Source organism: Epinephelus fuscoguttatus, linkage group LG17 (assembly GCF_011397635.1).
Source record: "Epinephelus fuscoguttatus linkage group LG17, E.fuscoguttatus.final_Chr_v1".
In the NCBI taxonomy this organism is placed as follows: domain Eukaryota; kingdom Metazoa; phylum Chordata; class Actinopteri; order Perciformes; family Serranidae; genus Epinephelus; species Epinephelus fuscoguttatus.
Window position 1 is genome coordinate 34,808,745 of NC_064768.1, and position 12,848 is coordinate 34,821,592.

A 12,848-nucleotide genomic window follows, 5' to 3' on the forward strand; every position below is an offset into this window, starting at 1 on the left:
TAATTTCAGTGATCAAAATCAATTTTGTCACTGGCCTCAGAAATCCATTATGAGCTGGGCGTTACATCACCGTGTTGCAGGGTTAAGGGGGAGCTTTAGTTCCAGGTGGAAACAAAATAGCGTAGATTCACCCATAGGAGGGCTGCATCAGTCATGGAGGATGACATGCTCTCTGTCAGTGTGTTTAGTCACTGGCTCTGGTTCCAGATGTTGGCTTCCAAACACATACAGTATCCTACGCTCACCGAGGGCCTGACTCATTCACAACCCCCCACAATGCCTTGCAACACGTCTGATCAATGGCACCAGCACAACCCTGTGGGAAATAAGGGTTATGAAGTCTGACAGCAGTGTGCACGCTGATCCCCTTCATCTTGTTTATTTCTCCAGGCGATGGGGAGCCAGAATAAGGAGTGAAAAAGCGACCCATATATTGATTTTGGTGGGGGGAAATTTGTTGGCCCCTCAGGGTTCTTAATGAATCTAAAAAGTGCATCTGGCTTCCTTGAGGTGGATGTGCAAAAAAAAAAGACTCATCACCATTGGTTGATGTGGAGGACATCATATTAAAGTAGAAAAAAAATGCTGAAAGGACTAACTGGTACTAAGTCCACACAGCACCAGGAAGTTGAGTATATCTGCATTCTTTCTGTAATGCAGATGAAGTAAAACACCATTTTACTGCTCGCTCATGAATATTAAACGCTCCATTTAAGCCTGTTCAAAGTAGACAGTAGTTGTCTGCGGTAACACAGAGATAAGCTCTAAGTACTCTAACTGCAAATAAAATAAAAAATATCAGGAATTTCTTAATGATGCCATCTGTAATATTGTTTTCACTCCTTTCTCTTTCCCAGCTGGAGAAATGGGTGGTCTAGGTGTATGAGAAATAAAATCTCACAGGTTTGAGCCCCTTAGCTCTCATGTGTCTGACTGTTCTTCAGCAGTTCTACTCACTTGCTATATAATGCTTTAAAAATCCAAAGACTTACTCACTTCCATTGATCTTTCCGTGGGTTTGGAGATGAGTTCGTGGAACATTTTAGCACTGCTCAGGTGGTGAAACTGAATGTGAGTATCGCCAGAGTTCTTTTAAGTGTTGCCACCAGTGCTGCTCATGGTTACTGACCAAGCAAATGTTTGGTATGCTGCTTTTAGGCATCAACAATCTTAAAGTCCAGTTACACTTCTTCGGCGTATAAATATGTCTCTCATCGTATCAATGCCACTTCTTTTATTATAGTCTGACTCACACCTGGCAGCAGGGATTTACTCCCACTCAGTCAAAGCTTTAGCGAGGTCCAACACTAATGTTTGGTGCCAAGGCCTGGCCCACAGTCGGCATTGCAGTTCATCCCAAAGGTGTTGGATGGGGTCGTGATCTGCAGCCTGTTGCAAGTCTGACTGTAAGCTTGAGTGAAGTAAACACTAACTGCTACGTTGCAACTAGTTACTTTCCCTCTAAAATTGCCACTTAGTTCTGTTGTTAATCTGTATTTAATGTATTTAATTAATTCTACAACTTAATTAAGTCAGTTCTAATCAAAGCATCGTCGCAGATTTACCAAGTGGATTATTCAGGTACTCAGGGGAAGAAAGGCTTTTTTCTTTCTTTCTGTCTTTCTAATACACCATGTAGCACATGAATGCAAAGAACAAAACAGCTCACTTAATTGGTTTAACATCAAGTACCCTTTTAACACACATCAAGTCAAAAACAAAGTTTTAAATTAAGCACAATTCCTCAAGAATTTATAGCACACCTGATTTTCAGATCTTCATCCAACCAAACATCAATTCTTGATCAAAATAAATCGAAGTCTAAATGACCTTAAATTATATATCTATTCACCCTGTGCTTTCACACATTTAATTACAAGAAAACACAGAATGGCGTTCAGCCTTGTGCTTTTTCAACTGACACTGAAACACTTAAAGGCAATATTTAAGTTTACACCAAAGTTTGATGAGTGTGCTACACGCTCTTAAACTTCTTCTTATACATGTGCGTCTCATCACCTTGGCTTCTGCTGACTATTCACAGAAATGAAAACTGTTCATTTAAAAAGTAGTATAGTAAGCCACCGCATGTAAACTAGCCCTGATATGATATGACATTTGTATTCAGGCTGCTCTAACGCTGATCATATGTATGACTTCGAATAGTAATGCACCGCAGTTCCTATATAACCCACATTAATCAAGAGGGCTGCGATCACATGACGAATGTTCTGACGAGAGTAAGTATTAGAGAAGGAAATAGTACAAAGAGCGTAAGGAGGCAGGTTGGGGTGGTGAATGGGTCAAACAAACATTGGACTTTCCCCCGGGAGATCCGTGTTCATGTCGCCTGTGAAACTAGGTGACCTTGAGTTATTTTAAGGTACGTCATCACCATGTTTTCCGTTATTATTATATCTAAAATAGAGTGATATAATCTGTGCTCCCCAGGTGAACACTCCTCTGGCTCCTCTATCATTTGTCTCTGTTGTGTCTTCACTCCATGTTCTAACTAACCTGCACAGTCAAGCCATTTTTATAACAAGGCATTGTCATGTTGAAACAGGAGAGGGTCTCCTGTAGATTGTTGCCACTAAGTTGAAAGCAGACTTTACATCATACAATATGTCGTAGCATGGTTTCCCATAATTGGAGCTTAATTGGAGCTACAGGACGTGACCTAGACCAACTACAGTGCATATTTCTTTCTCCTCCTTTCCTTTTCTCCTTCTTACCTCATATTCTTGTTTGAAGCCGTATCCCTCAGCTGTCTTCATCTGGTTGATGTGCTGCAGGAGGTCAGCCACCCTTACAGCAGGGTGGAGCTGACCCGTGTGATACGGCGAGCTCTTCCTCCGACAGTGGCGGTGGGGCGAGCCTCCCAGTAAACTGCTGGACTCGTTGACTGAGCTCCTCTGTTCATCTGGGAACATCAACACATACAGTTCAAGGCACAGCGCTGACATTATGCACTCTGCGACACGGACTCTGTTCTTTTTTATTAATGTAAACTCTGCTGAAAAGTCTACGGGACAGCTCAAGGAAAAAAAAAAAAAAAGTCAGCGTTTCTGCAGAGACGTGAGAGCTGACTGGCACTGCAGAATATTCAAACAGACCAGAGACTTGCAGGAGATTTCTCTGTTGAGAGCACCTTATGGTCTGGCAGAACAGATTGGATACATGCTTGGAAGTAAACATGGCTGAAGGTCAGGAAGGAGGGGAGCTTCATCTCTCTAGACACTTTCTCAAGAGTACCCATATGTTCCTAGCTGTCTTACTTCGAGCGTTGCAGCCGTGGGCATCCATGAAGGAGTGGGCCATCCTCTCATCTTGCTGGAGAGTGCTCTGCTCTGTCATGCTGCAGTCTAAAGAGCTCAGCTTCCGACTCTTCTCTTGCCTGTAGGACATGGCTGCCTTGTTTATGGCCACCTTCTTCCTACTGTAGAGATGCAGAGAGAGGCAGGAGGACAGACAGAGAGACAGAGAGGGGCAGGGAGAAATAACAGACAGAGGACAGCAGAGAAGGGGCAGAATGAGAGAAAGACAGGCAAAGAGATAAGGAAGAAAGGAAAGGAGGGCGGGTGAGGAGATGAGAAATTGGACTGAGGGGGAAATATAAGGGCTACGAGATTGAAACTGGACGAGGGGGAAAGTGTGATTTGGTGATAGCAAAAGAGTGTCGGGGGTGGCGGTGCGGTTGCGGTGGAGGTGGTGGGGCGAAAGGAGGTGAAGGAGGAAGGAGGAGGGGGGTCGATACTGGAGGATGGGGTGGAGAAAGCAATGCTCATTTCCACTCTAGTAATCCTGGGGCTACGAAGGGCAAGCAAGGGGAAGATGGCGTCAGGGTGGGAGATGGAGAAAGGAGTAACTTACGGGTAGTAAGGGTAAGAATAGAAGTCCCTTCTGATTAGCATGAAGGAGGAGGAAAGGAGAGAGACAGAGAGTGAGGAGAAAAAAAAGAGAGGTGACCATGGTTTATCAAAGATGGGCATCAGAAAGATAAATGAAGATGCTCAGTGCGTTGGAATGTTCCTAACAAGCAATCATGAGGCAGGATCAAAGCATAAAGATGGACGACAGAGCCTGCTGCACACAAGAACGACTCTGGACCAATGAAAACTTCACATTCTCTGACGTTTACCACAGATTATATTTATGTATGTTGCTGTCTTTAGGATGCTTCCTCTACCTGCAGTTTAGTTCCTAATTATTTCTCATGCAAACCTCACATAACAACCATTAATGGTTTAATTGAAAAACACACTTGTACCATCAAACGCTCAAGTATGGATAATTAGATTTTTTAATGACTGAAAACACAGATCAGTGTGCACAAATTTTTAATTATGTGTCAATATTAGAGCCGTAACGGTACATGTTTTTGTGTCGAACCGTTCGGTACGCGACTTTCGGTTCTGCACAACCCTGTACCGAATTATTGGGCGCAGGATATTATTTTATTTTATTTTGTTTTATTTTAATTCTGTTTTTGCGAGCCAAACCATTTAAAATATCTAGTTCCCCGACGGACATAATTGAGTGACGGACCGAGTCCGACCATAAATCTCCGCTTTCACTTTGTGCAGCGCATTCTCGCATTTTGACAACATGGCAAGTGAGCCTGACGAACCTGAAGACCCACTCGCAAACCTTAAGTCCTCCGTTTGGGAACACTTTGGTTTCAGGATAAAATACGAAGATGAAAATAAACAAGTGGACAAGACAAAAGCAGTGTGCCGACACTGCAGAGCAGCGATAGGGCATGTACTTGGACACACGTCTAACATGCTAACGCATCTAAAGCGACACCACCCGAGTTTGAACGTTAACCGGCACGACTAGAAAAAGCAATCTGGTGCAAACTACGATATCGTCGTCGTTTAAAAAGAAAGAGCGGTGGTATGTTTTAATAAGGTTACCAATAAGTAAAAGACATTTAATAGTTGTCTATTTTTTTCATTACTGTACCGAAAAAAAAAGAACCATGACTTGTGTACCGAGGTACGTACCGAACTGAGATTTTTGTGTACTGTTACACCCCTAGTAAGCAGTGTACCTTTGTGTCCTTTTTGTGCCAAAAACTAAAATGTGCTTGTTGGTATTTCAAGAAAAATGTATCTTGGAGCTACTGGTTAACATTGTTTAGAACTAAAAACACAAAATGAAGGAATTTCAGATTGGTGTAGAAAATGAAGGGGTGAATATGTGTATATAAAACCAATCCTTAATGTCCAGTCTTGTGTGAGCCTGCGTCAAAAAGATTCTCGCTCCTCGACTTGCAGAAAGCAACAAAGTTTAAAGTTGGTCCAGAGCCAAGTCTCAGTGAGCAGCATGCCCTTTTTTTATTTCTTCTTTTCCATTGCCTGCATTTCACCAGCACCCTACTGAATTATGCTGCAGGGGATCTCTAATTTTCCCAAGATTACAGAAGCAAAATATATTTACTTAAACAGTCTGACTGTATATTAGTGACAATATCTGGTGGCTAAATATAAGCATGTCTGCTCCTGTTTCCCCCATGTGGCTGTCTAGTTCCTATTGTGCTGGGGAGATTGGCCCACTGAATCTTATCAGTCACTGCCTTCTTCCAGACATCCCATTCACTCCACCTCTATTCTCTGTGAGAAAATTCCGCAGGGCGGAGAAGTTCCCCTTTCCAAAAAAAGCAAAAACAACCTTCCTAACCAATTACTAGCCCATCCACTGGCACCTCACAGCTGCTCGCTTCATGTAATTGAGTGGGCAATGGAATAACATGCCCCTTGATGAAATATTTCACACTCAGATGAGTGTTCCACCATCGCCCAGCGAGCGAAGGAAGAATACACTGCAGGTGCGATCAACGACAGAGGTAATTTGCAGGTGGAAAGCAGCCAACAATTCCAGTGTGAGCAGGCTGCATTTGAATGTGCCCAGCCAGCACGCAGACCTTGAAATTAAAAGATGAGATGAAACACAAAAGCTTGGCTGAGGCAGCGGTGGGAGAGTTTAGGATTAATGCTCTACCATTCCGCTAACTCTGGTTGTAATTCACTCTCATTGCCAAATGCTTTCCTCAATAGACCCTAGCTGCCAAGTGGGATAGAGATAAATTTACTCCTTTGGAAAGGCTACACAGGAACAATAAGACTTAAGACCCTGAAATGTTTGACTGTGGAAAGGTCTCATTCATCTGACATCAACTGACCAGCAGACACACAAACATTTTCACAGCCACTCACCCCTTCTTGACGATGATGACGATGGCCCCCAAGAGCAGAATAAGGACAACCAGACCACCAGCGCAGGCCCCAAGGATCAGACCCATGTCCTCAGCGTGCTGGGACACCTCCAGAGCCCGCTTAGAGTCCTTACAGGCAGCTGCACAGTGTGACAGAGAGGTGAGGAAGACACTCATCCACATCTTGCAAAGACAGCCACTGTGAATGGTTCAGTTGTAATTGCAAAAACAAGATGCTACATGTAGCGGCTTGATGTCAGTAAATCATTGTCACAGCATAATTACCAACAAACACAACTGTTGCAGCAAAGATTGGCAGACTCTGCTGGTGTCGATATTGAGGGTCTGCTTTGGTGGGAAGAATCTGCTGGATTTCTTCATTGATTAATGGCACAAAACAAGAGAAGTGTTGTTCTTTTACCACAGACAGAGCCGAAGTGGTGAATTCATCCAAGTGACAAAAACAACAACATATTTTCTGACTTAGCTTCAGTGGAAGTTTCTGTATGCAAATTGTTTTGGCTTTATTTGACCATTTTTGAGAATATATGTAAATGGAATTTCGCAAATGCGTGGAGGTGAATGAACAGTGGAGTTTACAGCAGTGACAAATGACAGTGATGATTTAAAAACATTCACCAGCCAAGTGTCTGTTTAGTAACAGCGTCCTGTCTAACCTGTATAATTTACAAACCTCCCTGTGAAGTGTTTTCATTGCTACTACGTTCTACTAGAATTGTTTTGCATTTTCATTTTTGTATTGGGGCAGTGACAGAGATATTAAATATGAATCTTACAGCCTGGGTATATTGGATTTAACAAACACTGTATTGGTGTCAGTAAGAGGCTTAAGATTGCCAGGGGGCCAGGCCCTTTAAGCAAGACAGTTTGCCTCCCTGTATAAAATGTATATACACTGAAATAACCTTAAAGGGAAATTTCGGTTTATTTCAACCTGTCTCCTATCGTCCTAAATTTGTTTCAAGTGACTAGTGACATAAAAATAGTAGTTAGCATGTTAGCCGTTAGCCTAGATACAGCCAGGGCGCATAGTAGCGTCAGACCTGTTAAAACGTAAGTGAACGGGCAACCTTCAAGTGCAAAGTTAGTCCACTAAACAAGCTTTTTTTCCACAAAGACCGCCTCATATCGTTAGGATAAATGTCAGAGAACATATAGAAAACGACATGTAAACGTGTTGTCTTACCTTACCGGTGTGCTGCCATGTTTGTTTACCATTTAGCTCTACTTTCCAAAGCGCGGCCGAAATATTGCGAGAACAAGCAGCGTTCTCATACTGTGTCTGAAATCTCATGAGAACGAGCAGCAACAGCTGGAAGGCAGAACCAGACAGTAGCCTGAAAAGTTCATTCATTTACTTTATGAAAGATTTATAAAATAATGGCTGACTTTTTGCCAGACTTCGACTTTGTGGAGGAGGAATTTGATTTTGCAGAGTTTGATGGCCGCCCTTATTTATTTGAGCCAGAATACACTGATGAAGAGCTTCGTGAAACTGAAGAACGGAGGAGGAGAGAGAGAGAGGCGCAACAAGTAGAGGACGACAGAGGAGGAATGGCTGCCACAAGGCTGCGTAGCTCTGGAGATTGGTGGTGTACCTGTGAATGCTGTGCCCCAGTGCCCACAGAAGAGGAATGCCTCTGTTGCAAGGAATGGGACCGCAGCCTTATTTTCAAGGTCTGGATGTGACCGAGGACGAGACACCTCCACCTGGAGTAGTATCCAGCTGGGCTTTATCTAGAGTTCGCGAGATTTCAGGCACGGTATGAGATCGCTGCTTGTTCTCGCAATATTTCAGCCGCGTTTTGGAAAGTAGAGCTAAATGGTAAACAAACATGGCAGCACACCGGTAAGGTAAGACAACACGTTTACATGTCGTTTTCTATATGTTCTCTGACATTTATCCTAACGATATGAGACGGTCTTTGTGGGGAAAAAGCTTGTTTAGTGGACTAACTTTGCACTTGAAGGTTGCCCGTTCACTTACGTTTTAACAGGTCTGACGCTGCTATGCGCCCTGGCTGTATCTAGGCTAACGGCTAACAGCGAACATGCTAACTATTATTTCTATGTCACTAGTCACTTGAAACAAATTTAGGACGATAGCAGACAGGTTGAAATAAACCGAAATTTCCCTTTAATTATGGCAGTGCAGCAGTGCCCTGCAGTCTTACATTTAGAAGCATCTGCATGGCTCGATGATACGAAAAGAAGTGAGCATGATTTTTCCCTTGTGCAATTACAGTGAACTGCCCCTTTAAGTTTCAACAGTTTCTGTGTGATAATGATTCTTAGAAACTTTATGGTTGTGTCTAACACCACTCTGTAGACTTCACACCTTTATGATTCATCATCACTGACAGGTGTAGTCAGCATGATCATTTTCACATCTTTACACTGCTCTGTATTGTACTACCGGAACAAAGTCGTGTACTGTACATGCCAAGGACACAGTTTCTTATTTTGTCGGTGAAGATTCTCAGTCATCCAGGTCATGGTGATCGTAAGCGCTATATCGTAGGCAACTGGACTTGCTTGTGTTTATTTAAGATGTTTCGCCTCTCAGCCAAGAAGCTTCTTCAGTTCTAAATGACTGGTACAGAGTTGCAGGCTTTAAACCCTGTGTGGGTGTGAACCCCTGCAGAGTGGTTCGGGTCACATGTGAGCTCTTAGTTTCTATTTTGTTCCACTGAGGGCATTTTTGAGAGCACAGGAAAACATTTCACACTCTGTAGAGACAGCCTACATATTGTGCCTTGAACCTGTAGTATGGGCAGGGTTTAAAGGGATAGTGCACCCAAAAATGAAAATTCAGCCATTATCTACTCACCCATATGCTGATGGAGGCTCAGGTGAAGTTTTAGAGTCCTCACATCCCTTGTGGAGATCCAAGGGGAGAGTGGGTAGCAACACAACTCCACCTAATGGAGGCTGACGGCGCCCCAGATTCAAACGTCCAAAAACACATAAATGAAACCACAAAATATCTCCATACTGCTCGTCCGTAGTGATCCAAGTGTCCTGAAGCCCTGACATAAAAAGTTGTTTGGAAAAACGTCATCTGAACTCTGTTTTTAGCCTCATTGTAGCCTGTAGCTCTAACTGCCTCTGCGTTGCGCACATGTATGAGCACTTGAGCGCGACACCAACGAAAGCACATGAACACACATGAAGGCGGTGCCCATGTCTCACGGTCTCGTGCCAGCGCACACAGAGTGGACACTTGGATCACTACGGATGAGCAGTATGGCGATATTTTGTGGTTTCAATTATGCGTTTTTGGACGTTTGAATCTGGGGTGCTGTCAGCCATTATTTGGAACTGTGCTGCTACCCCCTCTCCCCTTGGATCTCCACAAGGGATGTGAAGACTCTAAAACTTTACCTGAGCCTCCCTCAGCATATGGGTGAGTAGATAATGGCTGAATTTTCATTTTTGGGTGCACTATCCCTTTAAGGTTAATGTGGATCAAAAATCCACTTGCCCAAATTCTATCATACTTGTCCTTCTACAAATGGTTTTTAATTACTAGCGGTTATCAAATAAAAAGAAAGGCAAAAGTTGATTGTCATATTAAATCTTCATTATCTCGCCTCCATTTTCTCGTGAGCACTTGATTGATTCTGCGCATGTGCAGCTCTCAATAGTGAGCTGGCTCACTCCTTAGCTACTTCCATCATCCAGTCCAGTCTTTACAACTCGCCTGATCAAGTGAGTTGCTACATTTACAAGCTTGATGTCGCATTTTATTTGCCACAGGCAGGCTGGCAATCTTTACTGTTGAGCCCTGATGGGTACCTCAGATCGAAGCCTGTTCCTTACATCAGGAAAAAGTCATATTTACATAGATATGGGCTTCCTCGTAGCTGTCATTCATGGAGCTGCCTGGTGATGATCTTTTCATAGAACCAGTCAATGTAATGCTTCAAAGACTGCAGTTCAGTTCAAGGCTTATTTATATAAGACACAACCAGTGATGGACACACAAAGGTTGGTGGTGTTGCAGAGTCTCCTACAGTAATCCTGGCATGGTTATTGTAGTGCACTCTGTGGTTTTAAATCCACCAGGGTGATTCACACAAGCCGGGGAGGGAGCGAGATGTGATAGAGGTCAACACACATCCAGTCGGCGCACTCACAGGTGAGACAACAGTCAGCAAGCTAGTGTATTACTTATTATTAGACAGTATCAGAGAGGGCTTGGACGCTATTTCAGTTCACTGATATCAGCAACAAAGGAGAGCTAAACATGTTCGTCCTGGGAGAAACAACGCTCTGGTTATCTTACAGGACTGATGCATGCTCTCATTCAGGCAGTTATTTCCCTCCGACCCATATGTCACAGTCTCAGTGCATTTCTGTCTGCATTCCCATCTCAGCTCGCCAAGAGCATGAAATCCCCCTTTCCATGAATCATCTGTGCTCCCTGTTGTGTCGTATCCAAAGGTGAAAAATCGCTATGAATTGAAGGAGTGTTATTACACTACATTACACACTTATTACGTTTATTACACTGACAGCATGCTCTTCATTAACGAGCCATCTCACTGATGAGAAAACAAATAGGGTGGGGAATAAAACAAAATGCAGAGAGGTGGAAATCATTTAAGGGTTTCAGGCATGTCTTGGCAAGTTGCGCAGCAAAACTGGGTTGGACAACATCCCTGTGTTTTAACAAAGCATTGATGCTTCACAGGGGGGAGGTATTGCTTTTTGTCTGTGACTGAAAAGAGAAAAAAAACAGCCTTTACAGTGAGGCAGAATGCTGAGTTTGGCTTGATAAGCCGTGGATTGGTGGTGACTATAGCTCCTGGCAGACAATGCAGCCCGACAGACTTGCCATGATTACACAAATCATGCTGGGTGACTCATTCTGCTTTTAGGGCCATATTTAGAAATTGGCTATCACGATAAATTTCATAGCACCAAAAGAAATCGAACAGTGGCCGTGCACGGAAATCCACAGGGATAACATTACATAGCACATTACAAAGGAATGTTCTTTGTAATGTGTTTTATGGTGATCTGATGGAGGCCATAAGCCGAAATGCACTGGTATGACAATGAAATTGTTCTTCATATAGCAAATGTTCCCGAAGTTTTGACCTCACCGGGGAATAAAAAGCAGCCAGGAATGATTTTAACATGATCTGTGCAGGACAGTTTCACTGACAGTAGCTCGACACAGAGTAAATAAAAACAGTATTCCTGTTATAAAGATAAAGTCAGAGCGGCAGAATAATAAGTATGGCATAACTACGTTGTTAGACTGATGAAATTAGGGCTGAAATGTCCACCCAATCACCAGGAAAAATGTTGGCATTGTGCACTTCTGCAAACCACCCATATGTTGTATTTGTACTTTACTATGTAGCAGATATGTACTGAAACTGTACGTTTCAACAACACTGTAGTTAACTTGTGGTTAACCACGTGCTTTTGGGTTGAAACACCTAGTTTGGGGGCACAATCCCAGCAGGAAACACAGTGATCTCTCAACCACTTTTCATGCCACTATCCCTCCAGGAAATGCATTGATGTCTTGGTGAAAAACAAACATTTTTCGTGCCACTGTCTCGGCAGAAAACACAGCGATGCCTTGGTAAAAAGCAACTGCTTTTTGTGCCACTATCTCAGCGGTAAATACTGCAATGTTTTAGTAACAAAACAACAGCTTTTCATGCCACTATCACTGCAGGAAATGCATCAATGTCTCAATAAAAACACAACTGCTTTTTGTGACACTATTCTGGCAAGAAATGCCACAATGTTTTGGAAAAAACAACTGCTTTTCATGCCACTATACCAGCAAAAAGAGCAGCGGCGTCTCGGTAAGAAACAAATACTTTTCCTGCGACTATCCCGGCAGGAAATGCAGCGATGTCTTGGTTAAAAAAAAAAAAAAACAAAAACAGTTTTTCATGCCACTATCCTGACAGGAAAGGTTTTGTTAAATAATAACCACTAACCATGCCACTTTCTCGGCAGGAAAAGCAGCAATCTCTTGGTAAAAAACAACAGATTTTTGTGGCATTATCCCCAGTGATGCAGTGATAGGTTGCTTAAAGACACCCACATTTGCAAGGTAAAAAAAAGAGTCATGGGTCCCTAAACAACACCCATGTTTGGTGCATAAATAAACACAGCTAAAAACAACAGTTTTGTAGTTTTTTGTGGTTTCCAGAGATGAACAATGCAATTATTTTCTTCTGCCAACCAGGCTGGGAAATGTACATTATGTTAAATTCGTCAAAATCCAGGTAAACATGGCAGACGTGTTGACTTTGCATTAACAGCAAACAGCACCATGAAAAGGGGTCAGATCAGAAAACAATTCATCAAAATGTGACAAAACATGATTATTTTGTGACATGTCTGTATTTGAAACCCATGTATCTAATATAAGCTGATTTCAAATAAAGGTCTAGGCCACTTCATTCAGCTGTCACACAGATTTTAAGCAAAATGTTCAAATGCTGCAGAGGCTAAATGTAAATGGGATGCTCTTCTAGCAGCTGAGCTGACATGAATAAAAGCCTCCTCTTGTAGCAGAATGGTGAATCTTTCAAGACGATTTGATTCGTAATGAACATGTTCTCACTGTTCT

At 42.8% G+C, this 12,848-nt stretch overlaps 1 protein-coding gene across 4 annotated transcripts in view; it reads right to left on the reverse strand.

The window, feature by feature from the left end:
• The window catches only part of ptprua (protein tyrosine phosphatase receptor type Ua), a 272,911-nt gene that overhangs the window by 57,651 nt on the left and 202,412 nt on the right, over positions 1 to 12,848 (reverse strand). For 2 of the 4 annotated variants that reach the window (XM_049602748.1, XM_049602747.1), the window contains exons 14-17: positions 6,222 to 6,360; positions 3,874 to 3,903; positions 3,279 to 3,439; positions 2,736 to 2,923 (exon numbers count right to left, since the gene is read on the reverse strand). In XM_049602748.1, the coding sequence (XP_049458705.1) occupies positions 2,736 to 2,923; positions 3,279 to 3,439; positions 3,874 to 3,903; positions 6,222 to 6,360 (518 nt within the window). The remainder of the gene's footprint in view (positions 1 to 2,735; positions 2,924 to 3,278; positions 3,440 to 3,873; positions 3,904 to 6,221; positions 6,361 to 12,848) is intronic. The other 2 variants (XM_049602750.1, XM_049602749.1) reach the window with 1 other exon arrangement.